General features: G+C 41.8%; 1 protein-coding gene across 1 annotated transcript in view; it reads left to right on the top strand.

Annotated features, from left to right (window-relative positions):
* Positions 1–6,410: 6,410 nt before the first annotated feature.
* SLC2A13 (solute carrier family 2 member 13) overlaps positions 6,411–22,107 on the top strand; it is a 375,922-nt gene continuing 360,225 nt past the window's right edge. Inside the window, exon 1 of the mRNA XM_008704707.2 lies at positions 6,411–7,009. Coding sequence (XP_008702929.2) covers positions 6,454–7,009 — 556 coding nt within the window. The 5' untranslated portion in view covers positions 6,411–6,453. The remainder of the gene's footprint in view (positions 7,010–22,107) is intronic.

Below are 22,107 nucleotides of genomic sequence, written 5' to 3'. Positions count from 1 at the left end.
CCATAGCATTCTTTTGGAAACATTGAGGTTGGCCACTCTTGGTCACTCTTTTTTACCGGAAGTTAGTTTAATGATCATATTTTCCATGTTCAAGTACTACTGGCTGGGAAGACAAAAGCACCCTTCAAGGCGGTTTTTGTTAATGCTATGCAACTTACATGGACAGTAAGTTACACAATTTGTATTACCCAATTTGAAGCTTTTGGTTCTCCCGAGTTAAGAGGATAGAATAGGAAGCTGGAATTTATTAATTTAACCAAATAACTACATAGATCAACTAAAAATATGTTGGTTGTTTCAGATGTTTTCCTTAGTTTGAACATGATAAATACACTTCACGTGGCATGGCAGGTTCATAATATTACCACGCTTACAAATTCAGACAGTCAGTATTACAATTGATTTTACACTTTGGATTCCCAATGCAAAACAAAACCTTTTGAATTGTTTAGAACAAAGGGATTAGTGAGGAGCTCATCCTGTCACAAGATAACATTTGAAAAGTATTTTCCACTGCTAGCCAAAAGATTGAACCTTGCTGAAGAACCAGCATCACACTAAATTAATCACTTCTCAATTAAAGACGATGAGTTGTTGTTAATTTCATTAGTGATTCTACTTTGAAACAAATACTTCCCACTTCTCTCATTTCAGATTACTCGATCCTGTTTAATTAAAGGGTTTCTTGAAATGGCAAGCCAAGTTGTTTTCTTTTAACTGTTATCATTTGTAGTTACACATCTGGGTAAATAAGAAATATTTTGACACTCTGCAAATAAAGTTGAGTGCTATTGGAATTTTTGTCTCTAGTAAAAATGTGGTACACTGTGATTTGTATTGTTAGGTATTTTTATATATGGTCACGTGAGCCTTTTATTACCTGGAATATATTACATTTGAGGATAGGGCCTAGGCACTACATTTTTCCATACTTTGAAAAAATACGATACCTGGAAATGTTGGTGTCCTCTTACCACTTTGGGGGAAGCCAGTGGAGGGCCAAACTAATATGTACACTGAGAATAGTAGAGGGGAGAAAAGGATAGCACCTGGAACTTCGATAGCATTTTTCAAAGGGTGTTTATACCATTTCTGATGTTGCCCACCTATAACATTCAAATTCATGCAATGATACCTTTCAGTAATGTATAATAACGTAGTTTGAGTATGGATTTTCTGCCGTTCAGAATTGAAAATATGTAAATATTGATACAATATTATTATCTCGCTTTTACAGAAGAGAAAATCGAAACTTAGAGAAATAAGTAAGTTGCTCAAGTCACGCAGTCAAATAAGTAGCAGAGTAAAGATATGAACGTGGGTCTTTCTGCCTGCAGTATCCAGCTTTGCTCCATCCCTTCCCTGCCCTATTATTCATTTAATAGAACTCTTTCCCCATTCTTCTTATTAATACCATGTTCTTTCCTACTATCCTTTTTTGGCTTGCTTTTATCCTCCGAGGAAAAAGTGTGCTCCTTCTCCCTCTAGCTGGATTAGCCTCTCCCCTGATGATTTTGCTCTTATCCTCCTGTCTTCTAGGGGACTTTTCTCTATCAATCATTCAGGCTCTTGAATTGTGAATTTCTTCTTTTCACTTTAGCATATGAGTAAACTCAAGTTATGCCTGACACCCCTACCCTTACCCTTGATCCTGATAACATTTTAAGCTCTTCCCTTCTTCATTACATCTACTAAGAGACCTCTAGAAAACACAGCTCCATTTGCTTAATTGAAATTGCTCTCTTTAAAGTCTATGAGGTGGGGGTGGTGGCAGCGGTGCCTGGGTGGCTCAGCTGGTTAAACCTCCGCCTTCGGCTCAAGTCATAATCTCGGGGTCCTGGGGTGGAGCCCTGCTCAGTGGGGAGTCTGCTTCTCCATCTCCCTCTGCCCTCCTGCTCCTTCTTTCTCTCACACACACACACTCTCTCTCTCAAATGAATAAATAAAATCTTTTTTAAAAAGTCTCTAAGTGGGGAGAGGCATTGCGGCCTTTCCCACCCAAAAGAGAAGGAGATATTACATTGTGTTACAAGTTCTATTCCTGATTGGGTTGTGGTTATTAGTGGACAGGATTGACGTGTGTTAAAATATCATTCATGACTCATGCTCTCTCTTGTGTTTCCTGTTCCCCGTCTCCCATAGTAAGCAGATCTAGATAGGGCATTGGTCTGGTGGGGCATGCTGACCATCTTGTTTTCTTACTCTGCATTTTTCCCTCCCTCATCCCATTTTTCCTACTCCTTAGAGCAAGTTGAAGGAAGGCAAGATTTTGGGGGGAACCTCTTAAGCACCTATTGTTATATTTCATAGCCATGCCGTGAGACCCACACTTTACCTTTGTACCTATTAACAATGTAGCATGTTTACTCTGGTGCTATTGTCTATTATATGTATGGAAAGGAGGAATGGTCAATAGCAGGATTCTGGCATTACTGTGTTTCTGAACATAAGACCATCAAAACAACATTCTGATTCTCAGCAGTCACCTTTCGCCAACCCCCACCAGCTTTATCCTGGCATGATTGATAAATAGAAACTGTGTATATTTGAGGTGTACCATGTGATGTTTTGATATGCATATACATTGTGAAATAATGACCACAATGAAGCTAAGTGGCACGCAGTATATTCATCACCTAACAGGGTTTGTTTTGTGTGTGTGTGTGTGTGTGTGTGTGTGTGTGTGAAAACACAACATATACTCTACTAGCAAATTTAAAGTATACAACATATCATTAACTATTAACTATAGTCATTGTGGTATACATTAGATCTTCACCATCGAATTTCTCATAGTAATATGCAATGATTTCATATGAATTTTTATTCTCTTTGATGTCGATGCAGTATGTTTGATTCTCTTAGCTAGTCTCTCATTGTTGAAATGCTTTACTTGGTTTTTATGCCATGTCATTGTACTAGCTACTTATAGTAACTGATATCTGTTTATGGTCCAGTATTTCTTTACTTGTCTTCTGGCAAAGTTCTACCCCAGATTTCACAACCTCAGCATATGATTTACCTCCACTCATAACTCAAGGTACGGGTGATGATAGGCCCTAACTGGTCACAAACAATCTCTCAGCTATGGTAATTGGGTTATGGACGGGCACATAATTGACAGATCTAATTGGATACTGTACAATAAGTTTTCGAGGACTTCAGAGAAAGAAACCCTTTTTTTGACCCTTAAACATGAGTGGATATAGAGTTTGGTGCTTGCTATAGCCATGTGACCACCATGTGGAATTTGAAAATGGAGTTTTAACATGGAATTTGAAAGTGGAGAGATGGAGCAAAGTCTCTTCTTGGTGACATTCTGGAGTTTGAGTCCTACATCCAGCTACTTTGAAACCAGCCTATAATAGACTTTTCAGAGACAGGAACCAATAAAGTCTCTCTCTCCCCCATGATTTTGGCTTAAACCAGTTTGATTGGTTTTTTTTTTTCTCCTTTGCAATCTAAATAACGTAAAAACAAAACAACCTCTGCATTTTATTGCGTACATGTAAATGTATACATATAAATTCATAGGAAAATTTCTAGAAAGATAAATATCAAAGTGGTAGGAGTGGTTATCTCTGAAGAAGGGGGGCTACTCTGGTAGGAGAGATGATTGGAAAAGATTTATGTGTTTTTTCTTAGACTGCTTTACAACAAGAATCAATTACTCATAAAATTAAAAATAAAGATCCAATAAACACAAAGACAACACTCTGCTACTTCCCCCCACTACTCCCTCCCTCCCAACAACAACAACTTCTATTGAATTAGTAACCAATATATTTGTCTGATATTCAGAATCTAGAGCGGTGTAACTAAAACCTCTTCTTCCCCTCTTCCTCTTTTTGTTTTTATTTTTTTTAAAGAATTTATTTCTTTATTTGACAGAGAGAGAAAGCGAGAGAGAAAGAGAGAGCAAGCACAAACAGGGGGAGGGGCAAAGGGAGAGGGAGAAGCAGACTCCCTACTGAGCAGGGAGCCCAACATGGGGCCTGATCCCAGGACCCTGGGATCATGGACTGACCCAAAGGCAGAAGCTTAACCCACTGAGCCCCCCAGGCGCCCCTTCTTCTGCTCTTCTATGGCAAGTCCTTAGCGTTCCTAGAGGTTTGTAAAGCAAATGTACTTAAAGCAGGGGCTTTAGAACTTACCTTGCAAACGAATCATGATGTTGATAATTATTATTTCCTCTGTAATGGCAACCAATTCTATTTCAAAATATGTTTTCATGCTCATGCTAGTCAGTGAGTAGTTGCTGCACCATTTATCTGCTCTGCAAATAAAGAAACAAGGCACAAACTAATCTAGAACTTTGTTTCAAGTTGCACAGTAAAACAGTGATAGTGATGGGACTCATGTCCTTTGATTCTCAGCTGATGAGCTTTCCATTTCACCATAATCTGCAGCTGGGGCAGGATTCAAGTAACTCCATTTAGGACTCCTCTCTGGTGTAAAATGAACTTGGCTCCTTCCAACACCAAGGAGAAGTCTGCTTAACTCTCCGATAGCTTTTTTTTTCATGTCATATTTCTTTTGAGATAGAACCTGACCTTAGATATATAAATGCCCTGATGATACAGAACAGAACTACTTTAAGTAGTTTAGTGTTCTGTGACACAAAATCTGAATTTCCAGCAAAGGATGCTCGGGAGCACTCACTACACCTGCTAGGAGTAAAAAGCAGTTTGTTGCAGCTCAACAAGAGGAACTGTTAACAGTACCAGCTGACTCTCATCTGGGGAGCCAGTCTCTTTGAAAGTGGTGAGCCAATTCACCACCAGGGGGCGCAGGTTTTCTATAGTAAACGCGGAAAAAGATGCGTTCACACCTGAAATCTTTCCTGAAGTCTGAATATTAAAGAGTTCATTGCTCCGGAGCTCTCTGTTTAATTGATCCCTGGGAATGATGATAGAGCCTTGCTTTAAAGCCACACAGTCAGTTTAAACAGATAAGCCCTCTGAGTTCATTCATTCATTTTTCCTGGATGCTGGAAAGGAAAGTGCTATATTTCGGAGATGATCATGACAGATAATCCAAATGAAAGCAATTTTGACAAATTCTAATAAAACTTTTTGTTGAAATAGGGATGACAAAATCCTCTTCTCTAAAAGGAAAAGAGTTTAGACTGGATGAAAAATAGGCCGCAGGTAAGAATCTTTTGCTTAAATAAAGGAGATAAGAGCCCTGGAATTGTAAGAAATAGAATCACATGGTGCTTTAACTCATGCCCTCAACTTGAAGAACGAAAGCGAATTAGCGAGACACGGTAACTTTCTCTTCTGAATTGGAACTGTATAAAATGATTTACAAATGACTGAAAGTGGAGGGGACTCAACAACAGGCAATTAATTCAACAGTTTAAAAGATCAGTCAGAAGTAATGCCATCTTTGCTTTATTTCAAGCAAATAAGGCACGTCCTTCCCTTTTCTGGTGAGCATGTTGGGGGAGGGAGGTGAAGGTTGCCTATTAAATCACAGATCGGATTCTAGGGGTTTAATTTCTACCAGTGGGAAGGACCTGGTTATACACGAGTGGAATGCATACATGTGAATTTTCTTTTACACATCAGGGATTCATGGAGGAATTTTGGGATTCGTCTGGGGAGATATGTTATCTCTGTCCTCAAAGAATCAAGATGTACCATATCTTTACAATAAGCATAAATTGAGGAGGGACTGGCAATGAGGGGAGACCGCTTATAGAAATGGGAGAACACAGCTCCGCAGCCCTGAATGCTCCAGAAGAAACTCATTTATGTCACAGTACTATAAAAGGAAGAAGGCTTGCTGTGTACCATACCAGGATGTATTTTCCCAGGCCCTTTCCAGCTTCGGCCATCCCCAGGTTGTCGGAAAGCCGATCAGGATGTTTTAAGGGGTTCTCTCCCTAGCCTCCCACACTGTGCTAGCGTTGTAGGCCCTTTCTCTCGTCTGGAAGCCTATTAACTTGGCATTCCCACATTGGCCGGCTCCCCAGCTGCAGCCCCCAGGCCAGGCTTAATTCCTTACGGTTGCCAGTACCCTAAATTAAGGAGCCTCGGTCAGAGGTCGCCCCAGACCGGGAGGGTGGGGTTTAGAGGTCTCGGGCGGCCGAAGCCTGGCTCCACCCAGGGAGGGGGCGGAGCGTCTCCGCCGCCCTGCCCCGCCGGCCCGAGGTGCACGTGACCCGCGGCCCCGCCTCCCGCCCGCTCCGCAGCGCCAGCTCGGCAGGCGCCGGGCGTGAGTCTCGAGTGAGACCCGCCAGGCTCCAACTCCGCAGCGCCGGAGCTCGGCGGGCAGCAACTTTCTCCCCGGAGCGGCCGCGGTGGCGGCTGCTGCCGTGGCAGCCGGAGCGGGAGCCGCGAGGAGGAAGGCGGCGGCCGCAGCTCCTGCCCGCTCGGGCTGTCCAGCCCTCGGAGACCGCCGGCCCGCGGAGCCTCGCCCCCCCGGGAAGTCCCGGGCCCCTGCCCTATGTCCCGCAAGGCGAGCGAGAATGTGGAGTACACGCTGCGGAGCCTGAGCAGCCTCATGGGCGAGCGGCGCAGGAAGCAGCAGGAGCCGGACGCGGCGAGCGCGGCCGGGGAGCGCAGCCTCCTGGCGGCCGCCGAGTCGAGCGCCAGCCTGCAGAGCGCGGGCGCGGGCGGCGGCGGCGTCGGGGACCTGGAGCGCGCGGCGCGGCGGCAGTTCCAGCAGGACGAGACCCCCGCCTTCGTGTACGTGGTGGCCGTCTTCTCCGCGCTGGGCGGCTTCCTCTTCGGCTATGACACCGGCGTGGTGTCGGGGGCCATGCTGCTGCTCAAGCGGCAGCTCAGCCTGGACGCGCTGTGGCAGGAGCTGCTCGTGTCCAGCACGGTGGGGGCGGCCGCCGTCTCGGCGCTGGCCGGCGGGGCCCTCAACGGCGTCTTCGGCCGCCGCGCCGCCATCCTGCTGGCCAGTGCCCTCTTCACGGCCGGGTCCGCGGTGCTGGCCGCGGCGAACAACAAGGAGACGCTGCTCGCCGGCCGCCTGGTCGTGGGGCTTGGCATAGGTGAGTTCATGCTCTGCGAAGGGCGCCCTTGACCCTGGTAGCTGCATTCCTTTTGCCCCTTCCGGGGCCCCCGTCGGGGCGTGCTGGCCCCGCGAACACTCCACTTGTCTGGTTCCGAGACCTCATCTGTTTTGTTACTCCGGCCTCTAAGGCTCCCGCGGAGGGTGTGTGTGGGGGTGCTGTTCGCTGCCGGCTCCCCTGAGCCCATGTGGAATCTTCGGTCGTCCACGAACAAATGAATCCGCGCGGCCGTTGCATCTCTGAGCACTTCTAGGAACCTCTGTCATCACCTTGATCCAGCCCTACCTGATGCCCGTCTAGCGCTTATGAGGGGGAGGGCATCTTTACTGTATTGCCTCACTTTATTTTTATACTGCTAGCACCCTTCCTTTTCTAGGATTCCAAACTCTGAACCCCATCAGTCTTAAATTCCCAGTAGGATAATTTTTAAAGTTCAGTGATTCTGGACTCTATTCTTTGCTACCTGTACTCTTTCCTTCTCTAGTTATTTATCTTTAGGTGGGATATTATTTTTCTCTCCTTTTGCCTTGATTGTTGTATTGCCTCTTGCTTTCATATTTTCCCCAAATGAATTCCTTCTCTGTTTTTCTAACTTTTTTCTTTAAATCCATATCCATCCATTCTCCTTTTTCATTTTGCCTCTTTTGCTTACCCGTTGGGAACCAAATTATCTATTAAAGGTCATGTTCACTTATTAAATTCATTTAGGAGCCACTCCCCCTGTGGATAAATGCCCAGTAAGATAGATGTTTGCAATTACTTAAAAAATGAAAGGATTAAGGTTCCCCTGGCATTGATTTTTCACCCTGGTTGCTGAGCAGGGGAGGTACAATTGGCAAGTTCTTGGCAGATGGAAGCTATTTGGAATGTGCTTGGTATTATTAGAAAGCACTTTTGAGGGAAAGTAGGGGGTTGAGACATAAATCTCACTAGTAATTTTTCTAAGACATGCTGCTGATGCTTTTTAAACGTTTCATTTTATAATTCAGTTTGTTTCCTTTAGAGTGCTGTTGAAGTATCCCCCCGCCCCCCCATGGCTGGGACTCCTAATGATTTGTCCATTCATCACCTGACATTATGTTTTTCACCCCCTTCCTTGTGGTCTCTAAAGGGGAAGCGAGCCCCATTTATACATAAATTCCACATTCAGGAACCATGAGCCTAAACCCGAGCTAACTGCACTTCATATCCAAAATCTCATTACTGACTTTACTTTTGTTTATTGTACTGTTAGTTAGTGAAGCAGGGCAAGGCTTTCAGTAAAATACTAGGTTGGCCCATTAAAGTCCAAAATGACCGAAAAGTACAGCTGAAATAAAACCTCTTTGTAGAGGAACTACGTGTGCCTTCAGGGCCTTCGATAAATAACTTGTGGTTGAAGTTAAATGATCAGGATTCTTTTCTCCGTATTCTCTGCTTGGGACGCCTGAACCACGTTTATTGTTTCTTCTGACCTAGAAATAACGTAATTTTAGGCGGCAAGATTTGTTCAGTAAGAGTGAAATCTTGTGATTTTGAAATTGAATAATGTTTTGCAGAGATCTTTGAATGAAGCTTCCTAGAGTTTAGGTGTGGCAAGTATTGGGTATTTGGATACTCTGTTTACTTCTGTTTATCTGCTGGGAAAATTGAGCCCCTGTTGTGGGTAAGGTCTCCTTCTAGATGTTGTGAGCAGCAGAGTGGTGAGGAGGATTTAAGTAAGAGTAGCAGGGTGGGAATAAAGCCAGGTGGAACTTGCTAGCCTCGAGAAGAAGGTCTCTCAGGGAGAGAGGGCTGTTGCATTAAAAAACGGCACATTTGGGGCGCCTGGGTAGCACAGTCGTTAGGTGTCTGCCCTCGGCTCAGGGCGTGATCCCGGCGTTGCGGGATCGAGTCCCACATTGGGCTCCTCCGCTGGGAGCCTGCTTCTTCCTCTCCCACTCCCCCTGCTGTGTTCCCTCTCTTGCTGGCTGTCTCTCTGTCACATAAATAAAATCTTAAAAAAAAAAAAAGGGTACATTTACCCTAACAGGGGAGTAGGAAGCTCTTCCTAATAGAAATGGTATGTTGACGCATGAGTAGTGTTTTAACAGATGCAGAAAGGACCTTCTAAGCCAGGGGATGAAAAGAAAGCATAGGAAAGGATGCTTGGGGAACAAGGTGGATGCAACAAAGAAAATGAAGCAGGAGATAAGATAGGAAAGGTTGATGTGCGGGAACTGTAGTCAGTTGTGTATCTCACAGCCTCGATCTGTGGAACCTGGGCTGCTCGCCTGACTGCATCCCAATTGAGACATGGTCCTGATGTAGTCCTGCTGGAACCCATCTCCTCAGAAAGACACTCTTAGAATAGAAGCCCTGATACAAAGTATCATAAAAGCCTTCTTTACTTATAAAATGAGGAATGCTGAAGTCATAAACAAGCTTTGAAATAGACCACATTTTGAATGAGGATTATGCAAAGCATGCAGTTGTACTTGTAAAATCCTTAAAACTCACAGGGATTATTAACCTCCCAAAGGAGAAGTCACAGTTATTTTTGGCTACACGGAAATGGGTCCTTAACATGAATTTTTTTGGGGGAGGTCTGGGGGGGACATTAAATACACTAAATCTGGGTGAATTTCATGCTACTCTTTTTTGAGCAGTTAAATTTTATGGGAAGTGGGAAGTTTTGTTTTTGTTTTTTGGTCCTTTTGATACTTAGTAAATGTTGATAAATAACAAAATGTAGCTTTTGCTATTCTTTTTTCCAGACAAATTTGCAGTGATAATTTCTTCCACAGATTGACCTGTGGTAAATATAAAGCCCATGGGGACAGGGCTTTTGTTCATTTTGTTCACTGATGTGTATTCCTAGCCTATAGGAGGCACTTGCTGATTGGAATAGTGAGTGGAAACATTAAAAAATAATTCCACTTCTGTTAGGGTGCCACTTTAAGATAGGACTGTTCCTTAAAAAAGTGTTATCAAATATTTGAAAGGCCATCTAAGGGTTTTAGTTTCTAATATTTAATGCAATCATTCATTTATCTATTCAACAAATGCTAATTAAGCTTCATTATTGATTCTGTCAGATTTGGAGTAGGCAGTAATTAGATAAAAATCCCACCCTGGGGGCGCCTGGGTGGTACAGCGGTTAAGCGTCTGCCTTCGGCTCAGGGCGTGATCCCAGCGTTATGGGATCGAGCCCCACATCAGGCTCCTCTGCTATGAGCCTGCTTCTTCCTCTCCCACTCCCCCTGCTTGTGTTCCCTCTCTCGCTGGCTGTCTCTATCTCTGTCAAATAAATAAATAAAATCTTTAAAAAAATAAAAAAAAAATCCCACCCTGGAGGTGTTCATTCTCTAATAGAACGGAAAGACCATCAACAAACAATTAAAATACAATAGAAGTTTCTCTAAGAGTCAGAAGACTAGGCAGTTGATTCTTTTGGGGGGGGGAAGTAAATACAACACATGGGAGGTTTTACAGACACATATTTAAAGGGGGGTTGCAAGGGTGGGTAGGAGTTTAGCAGATGTAGAGGTAGCTGGGAAAGATGATATTTAGTGCTTAAGTTTCTACTAGGCATCCTGCATTACTTTACATATGTTATTTCATTTAATTCTTCCAACTCTGAAATAGATGGGAAACAGGTCCCCTTTTGCTGGATGTGGAAACAGTTTATAGCCGTTAAATGACAAGGTCACTGGTACAAAGTCGGGATTAAAAAAAGACTCAGAGTCTTTCTTGTATTACTGTTTTGGGCATTTAAGGTAGCATTAACAGCAAGGTAAAGGCATAAAAAAATCAAAGCAGTATTTGATGCATAAAGTGAGTGAAGGGTGGTGATGGGGTGCTCCTGAAACTAGAATGAGGGGGAGGGTTATGCTGAATAGGGATTATTTGGCAATGCCAATGCAGGGAGAGTCATGGGAGGTTTTTAGCTATAAACGGAGTGATCAGATTAAACATCCTTTGTATCTGGTCACCGCTCCCCCCTTTTGCTTTTAAACTCTTATTTTCTTCCCCAAACTTCCTTGCCTCTTTGAATTTTGTAGTTTTAGAAATTCTTTGCTGAGAAGGTTACTGCAGGGTGGGTAAAGCATAGCAAGTGGCTATGAATTACTGGAATAGAAAGAGTCTGTGGGGCCTTCAACAGAAACCTTTGAAAAAGAGAAAGATAACCAGTTTCATAACTGTTTAATACAGTTGTTAGTCTGTATTAAATGAGTCATATGGTAAAAGAAGCATCAGAGATTGGGTAGTAGTGTTTGATTTAGTTTAAGGATTCAGTTTGTTTGTTTTTTTTCTGAAACAACAAAATGAGCTTAGAGTGCCTGTTCGAATAGGGCATTCCTTTAGGCTCTTGTTTTCACCAGAAGTTCCTTTGGTTCCTCCGGTTTATTTTGCTCTTGCCTTGAGTTGAGTCCTGGGACCAGACTGTCTCGTTTAGTCCTTTCTCCATGGTGTTGGCATTTATTCTACTGCTCATTATAAGCAGTGATTTAATGCCTGTGTAGCAAATATCAGGAAGTGTCTAGGTTCAGATATTCACCAGTATTCACAACCTTTACTGAGAATTGACATACTAATTTATACAGCACTGGTTTTGTTGAGTTGATCTTAGATCTACATCAGTTTTTCCTGTCCCAATACTCCCTCTACTGGAACACAATTTGTCATTGGGTATTGCAGCTTGTAATCAGTCCGTTATAACCTGTCGAATAATATTTCTAAAAATATAACTTTTTTCCTAAATAACACTTTGAATTCTTATTCTTTGATGCAAAGCTAATGTAAAATCTTATTTGATCAAAACCTCATTTGGTACTGAGGTTAATGTCAATAAAGAATTTAAGCAGGGTTAGTCAGAATCAACCAGATTTTTAAAATATCAGCTGATGTAATTTTATTTTTGTTTTTTGCCATCAAGTTTGTTTTTCCTACTCCCGGCCACCCCCCACCTCCCGCCTTTTCTTTGTTTCATCTTTTAAAGCAGGATTGGATTTCTTGTTGGAGTTACCAGCATGAAACTGACATGTAGAGTAAAACTTTGTTTCACTTCCTCCGTGTCCTTGTTTCAGACACATTGTATGTATGTGCAACGCCCCCTCCACTTCTCTGTCTGGTGGTAGAGTTACACTGAGGATTATGACCTAATTATGTTTGCCTAGTAGTGTTGCAACACCCTCCTCGGGCAAGTTGTCAGTAAGATGACGGAGAAGTCTGTTAACATGAGTTCTATGAAGTTGTTCCTGTGACTTCAGTATAAGACCTTTCTTTTTCATCCATCCATATTTCTTTCTCTATTTTAAGCTCAAAGTCAGAACACAGTCTGAGTTGACTGCCTTGACACTGATGTCTTTGGCTTTAACACATCCTATGATCTAGAACCTGCTGGTAGATCTCAAACAGCGAGCAGTCTTGGCCTTCTTACTGAAAATCCCAGGAGGCTATTTTCCTTTCCTTTCTCTCATCAAACTTGGCTCCTTTATACACCCTTCCTGTCTACAGCTCTTCAGTCCTCTTAACTTTTTTTTTGACCTTCAGAGTAAGTTGTAGTAGCACTTCGGAGAAAACTTTCATTGTCAGGAAGAAAATCTGTACTCACTAGAAACCCCAAAATGTTTTTTTCCCCACATTTAAAATTTAATTTCCCTCAATGTAGGGAGAAAAAAAATGCCAAGTTTTATAGATACTTCTAAACTTTAGCTGGGAGTACTGCATGTTTTATAATTAGGCCTTTTATTAACCATTAGCACCACTATTTGGAATGGTGTGGTCTGGAGTGTGTGTCAGAAGCCACCTGGCAGGAATTTCATTTCATAGCAGTGTCACGGGGGGTGGGGGGGGGGCACCAGTATATGATGGCACCAGTATTCTTCTTTACCTGATGTCTTCGTCTCTGTCCTGCACTGGGGGAAGTCTCAGCAGTCACTGTGCATAGCAGAATGTGAATGGGCAATCAAGTTAGCTGCCAGTACCCTGGAAACAGTACTGAAGGCTTGTTCCATGCTAATTCTGTGCAGGCGCTCTGTTAAATGCTTTGCGTATATTCACGTAATCTTTATAATAATCCAGTGGGACCGTGCTTTGTTTGTTTGTTTTCTTTTTACGATGAAGATGTTTAGGCAGAGAGGAAGTAATTTTCTCATGGTCACAAAGCTCCTGAGTGGTGGTGGAGCCTGAGTTGGCTCCCAAGAGGTCTGGCTTTGGAGTCTGATCATGCTCACCTGCTCTGTGACACTGTCACTTTTCTCTGAAACTAGAATAATGATTTTCCATGATATTAGGTGGGTGTTACTTTTAAAGTACAAACTTTGAAAATGAGTTCAAGAGTACAGCCATGGCAGATCGAGGAGTGGCGATTAGAAAAGCAGAGTTCGTTAGGACATTTCTTTCCTTTGCTAAGGACGTGTGACTGGGGCTGCCTGTAATCAGGGCTGTTGTATTGTACAATCCAGGCCTCCATATTCACCATAGACGGGCTGCATTTTCCCATAGAATGCAGTGAAAATGGGGCCCCGGGCGTTGGACTGCACAGAGATACTGCCTGTGGTACAGCAACTAAGATTATAAAAATGCCTTTTCTGCTTTTCCCTCTAAGCTCATGGTCTCTTTTTGGAATGGGCTTTTCCATAACATTCTCTCTATCCCTCATCACATAGCCATTTTCTGAGTGATGACTTTGTTGAGTGCTAGAGAGACTAAGATAAAAATAGTCCCTGTTTTTAAAAGACCCAAGTCTACTGGGAAAGACAAACATGAGAACACAGTGATATGTTGTTAATCCTATGATTGAAGTATCTGTAGGATGTTGGGGCACCTGGGTGGCTCAGTCCGTTAAGCGACTGCCTTCGGTTCGGGTCATGATCCCAGGGACGTGGGCTCCCTGCTCTGTGGAGAGCCTGCTCTCTCCCTCTCCCTCTGCTGCTCCCCCTGCTTGTGCTCTCTCGCACTGTCAAATAAATAAATAAAATCTTAAAAAAAAAAAAAAAGTTTCTGTAGGATGTTTACTCATCCTTCCGGCTTTATCACAAAAGCTTTCTTAGTTGGCCTCTGCTAAACATTAATACTTTCTCTGAGCCGTGTTTATGGCATTTAACTGCATTATTCCTTGCAATATGCCTTTTGGCCATGGCTCTTCTCTGCTGGTAGACCAGAAACTCCTGGTGTTAATTAATAAGGTGTTCATAGTATTTATGTCCTCTCCCTGCACTTAGTACCATACTTTTTATATATTAAGCTCTTAAATGTGTATACTAAAGAACGTACATAAAGAATGTATGTAAGAGCGCCTGGGTGGCTCAGTCGATTAAGCTTCCAAATCTTGGTTTCAGCTCAGGTCATCATCTCGTGGGTTGTGGATCAAGCCCTGTGTAGGGCTCTGCCTACAGCAGGGAGTCTGCTTGAGGAGTCTCTCCCTCTGTCCCTCCCTCACTTACTCTCTCAAATAAACAAGTCTTAAAAAAATATGTAGACAGAATATGTGAAACTAAAGAATGCATAAATATAATTCTCAGCAGGATGTTGCTATAGTTGAACACTTAGAAACCTCAGGCACACATTTAATTGCTGTACTATTAATTTAGAAAGTGGAATAGCATGGTGAAACTTAAGGCCTCTGGTCCCCACTGCCTGGGCTCACACCCTGGCTGGCCACTTAAGACCTGGGTGATCATGTTAAGTCTTGTGCTTCAGTTTCCTCATCTGAGGAATGGGGATAATACCTGCCTTACAGGGTAGTTATGAGGATTAAATGAGCTTATCTTGTAAGTTGCTTTCACAGTACCTGGCAAAGCAAGGCATCACTGTTTGTTAAACAGTCACACATAAGCTGTGTAACTGTTGGCAAATTACCACCATGCACCTCAGTTTCCACATTTCTTGAGTGAGTGTTTTGATAGCACTTAGAAAATAGGGTTGTTGTAGAAAGAAAGTAGGTGAGCTCCTGCGTGTACAAGTGCCTGGGTGTCCGTAAAATGGTAGCTCTTGTTATCAGGCGTACCATCTCCGTCCTCACCCCACCAATGTTTTACAATCAGGGGAAATAAAATTATTAACTTTTAATGTTTGTCATAACTATTAACAGATGAGTAAAGATTCCATAATATACATTGAGCAAGTTTGAAAGAATGAGTGATTTGAAAGCAGAACAGTACTGTCATTCAAGTATCTAATTTACATTACATAAGATCCGCTTCTAGCAAGACAGATGAGATTTTGAACTGGGTCTTGGAGAAGGTTATAAACGTAGGTCGTCTGAGAGGAGGATACTTTTCTGGTGGGGAAGGAAGGAGTGATAAATGTAAAGCATTGAGGAGAGCAAGCAGTTTTTCCTGGCTCGGTGTAGGGCTTGAATAAAAAGGTAGTCAAAATGTGAACCTGTTTGTTAGGGTATAATCTTGGCTAGTGGTAAGGGACCAGTTGGAGCTGTGCTATTAGATATGTCTATAGTGTAATATTTTATATGCCTGTTTGTAGACAAAATAGTTCCGTTCCCAGTGGAAAAGATATATCTGCCTTTTAAGAGGCAAAGAAAGAATAGTTTTAATAAAAAGTTGAAAGTAATAGCTTTGGAATAAAAAGAATTTTAGTTATGGGAGCTTTCATGTAAAACTCCATTATCATATTCTTGGGCTTAGTTTATGACTCCGTGTCAGGAGCTCATTTCCTACAACAGAAAATTGGAAACTAAAATTGTGTGCATCATATCCAAGGACTAAACATTGACCATTTAATGTTTGGTTAGCTTGTAGTTTCGAAAGAAAAGTGTAATGACTGAAAATGCGTTGCAGGCCCATCTAACATCGAACTTGGCAGACCTGTGAAATGCAGACATCATTATAAATTAATATTAGGGTCCGATCTGAAGCAGTGCCCAGGCTACCTAATTCTAGTATTTACTATAACATCATCAGGAAAATGGCTTCTGATACTCCTCCTCCCACTGTTTTTGGACGAGCAGAATCAGTGTAACATGGCCATCTGTGATTTTGCATGTGTATCTCTGAGGTTGTGCAGGGCCCACGGGCTGCCTCACCGGCCCCGCACTGAAGTTGTTGAGGCTGGAAAACATGCAGAAAATACAAAACCCCAAACTGTTCCTGTCCTTTCTCATGCCTGTTGAATGCAAGCTTGTTGGGAATTCTTACAGAATCTTTCATTTCGTTCACTCCTATGTGAGGAAAATATGTAGAATTTTAGAAGTTTGCTATTCTTTCTTGTACTTGTCTCTTTTAAATGATTTCTGATGTTGAAATTCATCCAGAGAACCTAGAGTTCCAGCGGTATGTCATTTTTCCTTGACTCATCTCTGAAAATGCCTAATCTTCATTTCCTGGGCTATAACACTTACTTAAAGGCAGCTTATTAGAAGTATTATAGAAAGTCAAAGTATGGTGGGTCCTGGAGCAAAGCTCATCCTTTATGCCAATGTGGGCATGTGTTTTATGTGTATTCACTCATTAAGAAGGTTCATATTTTCCAGACTTCGAGTGAATTAAAGGAATTGTTGAGAGATTTGATAAATTAGCACGGTTAGTGACAGTGCTGAGATTCAAATCCAGGTTCCTGATCAAGGACCAGTGTGTGCCCTACCTCTCGGTTATATGAAAAATCCAGTTCTTGATTGTGAAAGCTAAAATAGTGACAATGATATTTCCCAGGTTAGTAGATGGGTTTAATGTACTTCATGTAATTTAATTACATACATGTAATTAAAATCCTTGTAAAATACTTTGTAGAATTCTAAAAATGATTGTCAAAGGAATGGTGATGAGGTTGGGGGAACAGTAATGAAAGACTAGATAGAAATTACTCCAAATATACAATATGTTATTATATGGCATAATAATATATTATTAAAGCCAGAAAAGAGATGAGTGGAACAGAATGACAATTTCAGCAATAGATCCAGCTATTTGGGTTTAGTATTTAATAAATCAGATAAGACAACAGGGAAAAGAATTATTAAATAATTGAGAAAAGGAAATAATATAAATAAAAATGTAAATGAAACTTATTAATATCATAAGAGTCTAAAGTTTAAAAAAATAGGAATGGAGTGATTTTATCAGTGATATGGTTCATTATAATTTTTAAAATCTTCAGAGGTTTTAAAAGCAAGGTGACAGATTGGAAAAATATTGTGGTACATTTATTTAACAGAAAAAATATGCTCATTGCATGTTAAATAGACTGTTTAGCAGCAGAGTAAATGCAATTAGTAAATACTTTTAGAAAAGTGTTAAACCTTGTTAATAATTTGAAGTGAAAATTAAGGTTACATCATACTAACTAAATTAGCAAGTTAGAAACAACTTGGCTAGTTTTATCCTAGAAAGAGTTTTCTGGTTGTAAAATAAATTGGAATAATTCAAAAAATTTTGTATTAAAGACTTTATTTATGTATTAGAGACAGAGAGCTTGCGTGTGAGAGAGCACAAGCAGGATGGAGGGGCAGAGAGAGAGGGAGAAGCAGGCTCCCTGATCCCTGGAGCCCGGGATCATGACCTGAGCCGAAGGCAGACACTTAACCAACTGAGCCACCCAGGCTCCCCTGGACTAATTTTTTTGTAGAGAATATTCTGCATAATATCCTGACATGTTTAACATGTTTCATTCACTTTTTCTTTTCTTCATTAATTCAGCAAACCTATTTTGAATTATTGATGTATGTCAGTACCAAATTAAACACTGCAGTACAGAAGTTAATAATGTGACGCCTGTGCTTTTGGAGTTCGTTTGTAAACTGCTGACATTCTTTGATCTGGAAATTTCACTTGAGGGATTATAGTATAAGGAAATAAAATCATTTTGCATGAAGATATTTATAGATGTACAATATGTAATTTTAAAAAAACTGGGTGACTCGGTTGAGCAGCCAACTCTTGATTTCAGCTCAGGTCATGATGGTGGGGTCCTGGGATCAAACCCTGCTTGGGACTCAGTGGGGAGTCTGCTTGAGGATCCCCCCCCTCCCCCGCTTGCCTGTGGTCTCTTTAAAAAAAAAACAAAAAAACAAACCTGGGGGAAACCTCTGAGTGCCTAGTGATTAGGAAATGACTATGTATGTGGTGGAACATTACATTGCCCTTAAAGTGAAACCACAAAACCACATGCACCTGGGATACATACAAATACACAAGCAACCCAAAGAATAGAATCTGATTTACAACTATATAAAAAAATCATGGCTGGACTTGGAGTTTGAAAGAAGGCATAACATTGTATATGTAGTTAACATGGTAAAATGGTTTTTAAATTATGTCACTGTTGCCTTTATACATTTGTTATTACAGCTTTACCTGGAATTCAGATTTTTGTTTTAAAATACACAGACTCCTATATAACAGAAGGCTCTGGCGACAAATTTTTTTCCAAGTGAGATTTTATCTTTTTTTCTATGGAATGAAGTTTTTAAGAAATGACAAAAAAGTTATAAAGAATCTAATCATATGGGAGTTGCTTAAATGTATTGTCCCTCTAACTTTTAACTCCTGGCATGCATTAACAAGACTCCATGACGTGTGATGTACATTTCTGGGCTCTTACTATTTTATGTATCCCAGGAAAGTGTGCTTACTTGATCACTGAGAAAAAGCGAAACAGAATGAGAACAGCCCCAAACTCCCTCGTGTCCTCTGCATCCTCAGATGGTCCTGCCTGCACCTGCCAAATGCTCTGCTTTCTTTCTGTTCCTATGAACGCGCTGTCCGTGCTCCTGCCAAGTGCAGCCTCGCACTCCTGTCTGAGCGCTCTGCTCTCTCTCCTCTTCAAAGCTGTTATTCCAGCTATTTCCCTCTTTTTTTTTTGCATAAATTTTCCCTTTCTACTGGATCATTCCCATAAGCACACACAAATTGCTGTTGGTTTTTAAAAAATCCTTTCTACTTCACTTCGTCTTTCAGTTACTGCTTGTTTATCTCCTTTTCTTTACATGACACAGTTGCGTATATTCCTCTCTTCTCATTCTTTTGTGACCCCTTTCCAGACAGATTTTGCCCTTACGCCTTCACCAGTGTTGCTCTTGTTAAGATCACTGTGCCCTGTGTTGCGCATCCCAGAGACAGTTTTTGGGCCTGACCCTACTTGACCTGTCATGGGCATTGGACACATGCCTTCCTGAGATACTTTCTTTGGTTTCAAGGACGCCACCCTCTCCCTCTTTTGCCTTCGGCTGTTCCTTCTCAGTCTCCTTTGGAGAGTCTCCTTCATCTTTCAGAACTCCTTCTCTTGAAGCTTGGAGCTCATTCTTGGAGCTCTCCTCTTCTCTGTTCACATTTACTCCTTTGTTGCTCTCACCCTGGCTCATGGCTTAGAATGCCTTGTGTTTGCTGACAACCATCTAGAACCCCCACCCAGACCTCTTTATTGATCTACAGACTCTTGAGCCCAGCTTGTCACCCAGCTCCCTGCTTTGCCCCCCCATCTTCCACATAGCAGGTGAGGATATTCTTGGTGTTTGAGTCCAAAGCCTTGGAGTCCTCCTTGACTTTTTCCCAGGCCCTGCACCCAGTCTGCCTGAAAATCTTTGAATCTATCTTCTAATTATAGGTAAGATCTACTTTTCATCACTGCCACTGTTATCCTGATCTAAAATGACATCTCTCACTTGGAGCATTGCACGTCTCCTAACTGTTCACCCTGCCTCTTCCTTGACACTTCTGCCTTCTTTTGTGTACTCGACAGCCAGAGCGATTCTTGGAAGCTGTAAGTGAGATCATGCCACCTCGCTAGTCAGAGTGCTGCCCTCCCTAGCTCCGCAGCTGTCTGAGGACAAGCCAGGGGCCTGCAGCGCTGCACTATTCTGGTCTCTCCCCGTTCCTTCTTTGACTTCTTCTCTACTACTCTCCTTCACTCCTGCTCCAAGCTGCCCTGGCCTCCAGCAACACACAAGTTATCCTTCCAGACCTTTGTATGGTCTAATTCCTCTGCTGGGAAAACACTCCCCTATATCCACATCATTCCCTCCTCTTTGCGTTTCCATGGTTGTCTTAAGTTGCAGCCTCCCGCCCTCGTACTTCCTACCCTGTTTTTAGTTCCATTTTTTATTATTTTGTACTTTCTATTTTTTTCTCCTTGCTTTGTTATTCTTCTGTGTTTTTCTGATATTTATGTTACTTGTTTTCCTCCATTAGAATGTAATCTCCATGGAAGCAGGAGATTTACAACTATATAAATAGTTCTGCCAGATCGTAGTATAGTGCCTAGCACACAGCAGTCATTCAGTAAGTGTTTCCTGTGTGGATAGAAACAGTATAACTCTGGCGAGTAATTTTTGAGCTGAGATTGGATTATGTATGCATCAAGAAGTCATGTCACAGGAAATTTGTGCTGTGGATGGGGTTAATGAAGTGTTCTCTAGGGTTACTTCTGATTCACATCTGTGGTTTCAAACTTTTTAAAGTAGTTGGGGGGAAATTTTTTTTTAAAATATTTTATTTATTTATTTGATAGAGATAGAGACAGCCAGTGAGAGAGGGAACACAAGCAGGGGCAGTGGGAGAGGAAGAAGCAGGCTCATAGCGGAGGAGCCTGATGTGGGGCTCGATCCCATAACGCCGGGATCACGCCCTGAGCCGAAGGCAGACGCTTAACCGCTGTGCCACCCAGGCGCCCCTGGGGGAAAAATTTTTAAGTCCATTTAAGATATTCAAGCCTAACCTTGTTCTCAGTAGCTGGCACAAAAGCAGATCCTTCATCAGTCTTGCAAATCCCAAAAATGAAAGTTGACTCATGTTTGAAAAATAGAGACTCTCCTGGATGCACGTAGAGTAACTACGTTGATCTGTGATGGCGGAAGCAACTGGACTGTAAACTTAGGGTGTGGTACCTGTGCTTCTCTAATGCCGCTGATGCTCTGATGTCTTCTCCTTCCTGGCAGGGAGGCTTGTGGGGAGAGGGATTATGATGATTTAGTAGTTGCATCTTTGTTGTTGAACTTGGAATTAAAGCAAGATGGGAGGGACCTGGAGAGCCCTATTTCACACCTACTCTAAAGAGGCCTGATCAGTTTTTCCTGAACTTCAAGTCATCTCTGATTCCAGTTTTCAAAATTCAGTGAATCTTTTTCCTGGAGAATGTTGGGTGTGGAATTCGAAATCCCGTCTTGCTCTTTCCTTAGTACCCCGTCTTGCTCTTTCCTTAGTACTCAATCCACATTTCATGTTCTGCAACAGGTAGTTAAATCCTGGTAGTTTAGGATTTAAAAAAATAAAAGCCACTTTATTTTCCATTATGGATCTGGTTGTAAATTTAAGGGAGAAAGCATACATGCAAGAGTATTATGTGATAAGGTTTGAAAAATGGTATTAAATGTGTGGAATTTTAAAAACAGGTATCATGGTCTTTTGAGGTTCCTCTGATCCTTAAATGTTATTCGATGTAATTTTGGATATGAGAAGTGGGACTATGATTCAAGCAAAGCCAGCCTGTGACTCTTCATAGCAATGAAGTGGCATGGTCACTAGTCCAAACTGTGGTAACAATTAAACGAAATAATCAAATTATGCTATGAATACCTGGCTTCAGACAGATTTTCCCATTTACCATTTTATGAGACTTTTAATCTTGTATACCCCTTTAACTCTTACTACCCATGAAACCTTTCTTGTCATCCAGAAATACTTTCTTATGCTTTTCTCTATACCATTTCTATTAATATGTATGGTATTTACCTACCATCGAGCGAGGTGTTTTTCTATAGGAAAATATGCAAGGCCCAGTAGTACAGATAAAGTCTGCCTGGAGTCAGGCTTCACAAAAAACTTCATAGGGTTCTTAGGTGGGTTAGTAAGTAAGTACTTTCTATTACATGCTTAGTATAGTTCCTAGTACTTGGTAAATGCTCAATAAATATTAGCTATGAATGTTCTTGTTGGAATTGTGTTTTCATATGGTTGTATTCTCTACTATACTGTAAGTTTTAAAGGTACAGAGACCGTGTCTTTTGCCTACACTTTTTTTTAAATCCCTGTAATCTATCAGATCGATCGCTGGTACCTGCATTTGATTAAGCGAGTTTTTACACCCATTTTATCTCTGTTGTAGACAGACATCAACATCTTGAACTGGTGAGCAGGCTATACTGAGTAGATTTTCCTGGCACG

The sequence above is a fragment of the Ursus maritimus genome, unplaced genomic scaffold (genome assembly GCF_017311325.1).
Source record: "Ursus maritimus isolate PB19 unplaced genomic scaffold, ASM1731132v1 scaffold_26, whole genome shotgun sequence".
Taxonomy (NCBI): domain Eukaryota; kingdom Metazoa; phylum Chordata; class Mammalia; order Carnivora; family Ursidae; genus Ursus; species Ursus maritimus.
The sequence above is the reverse complement of the archived record's forward strand: the minus strand, read 5'-3'. Positions and strand labels throughout refer to the sequence as shown.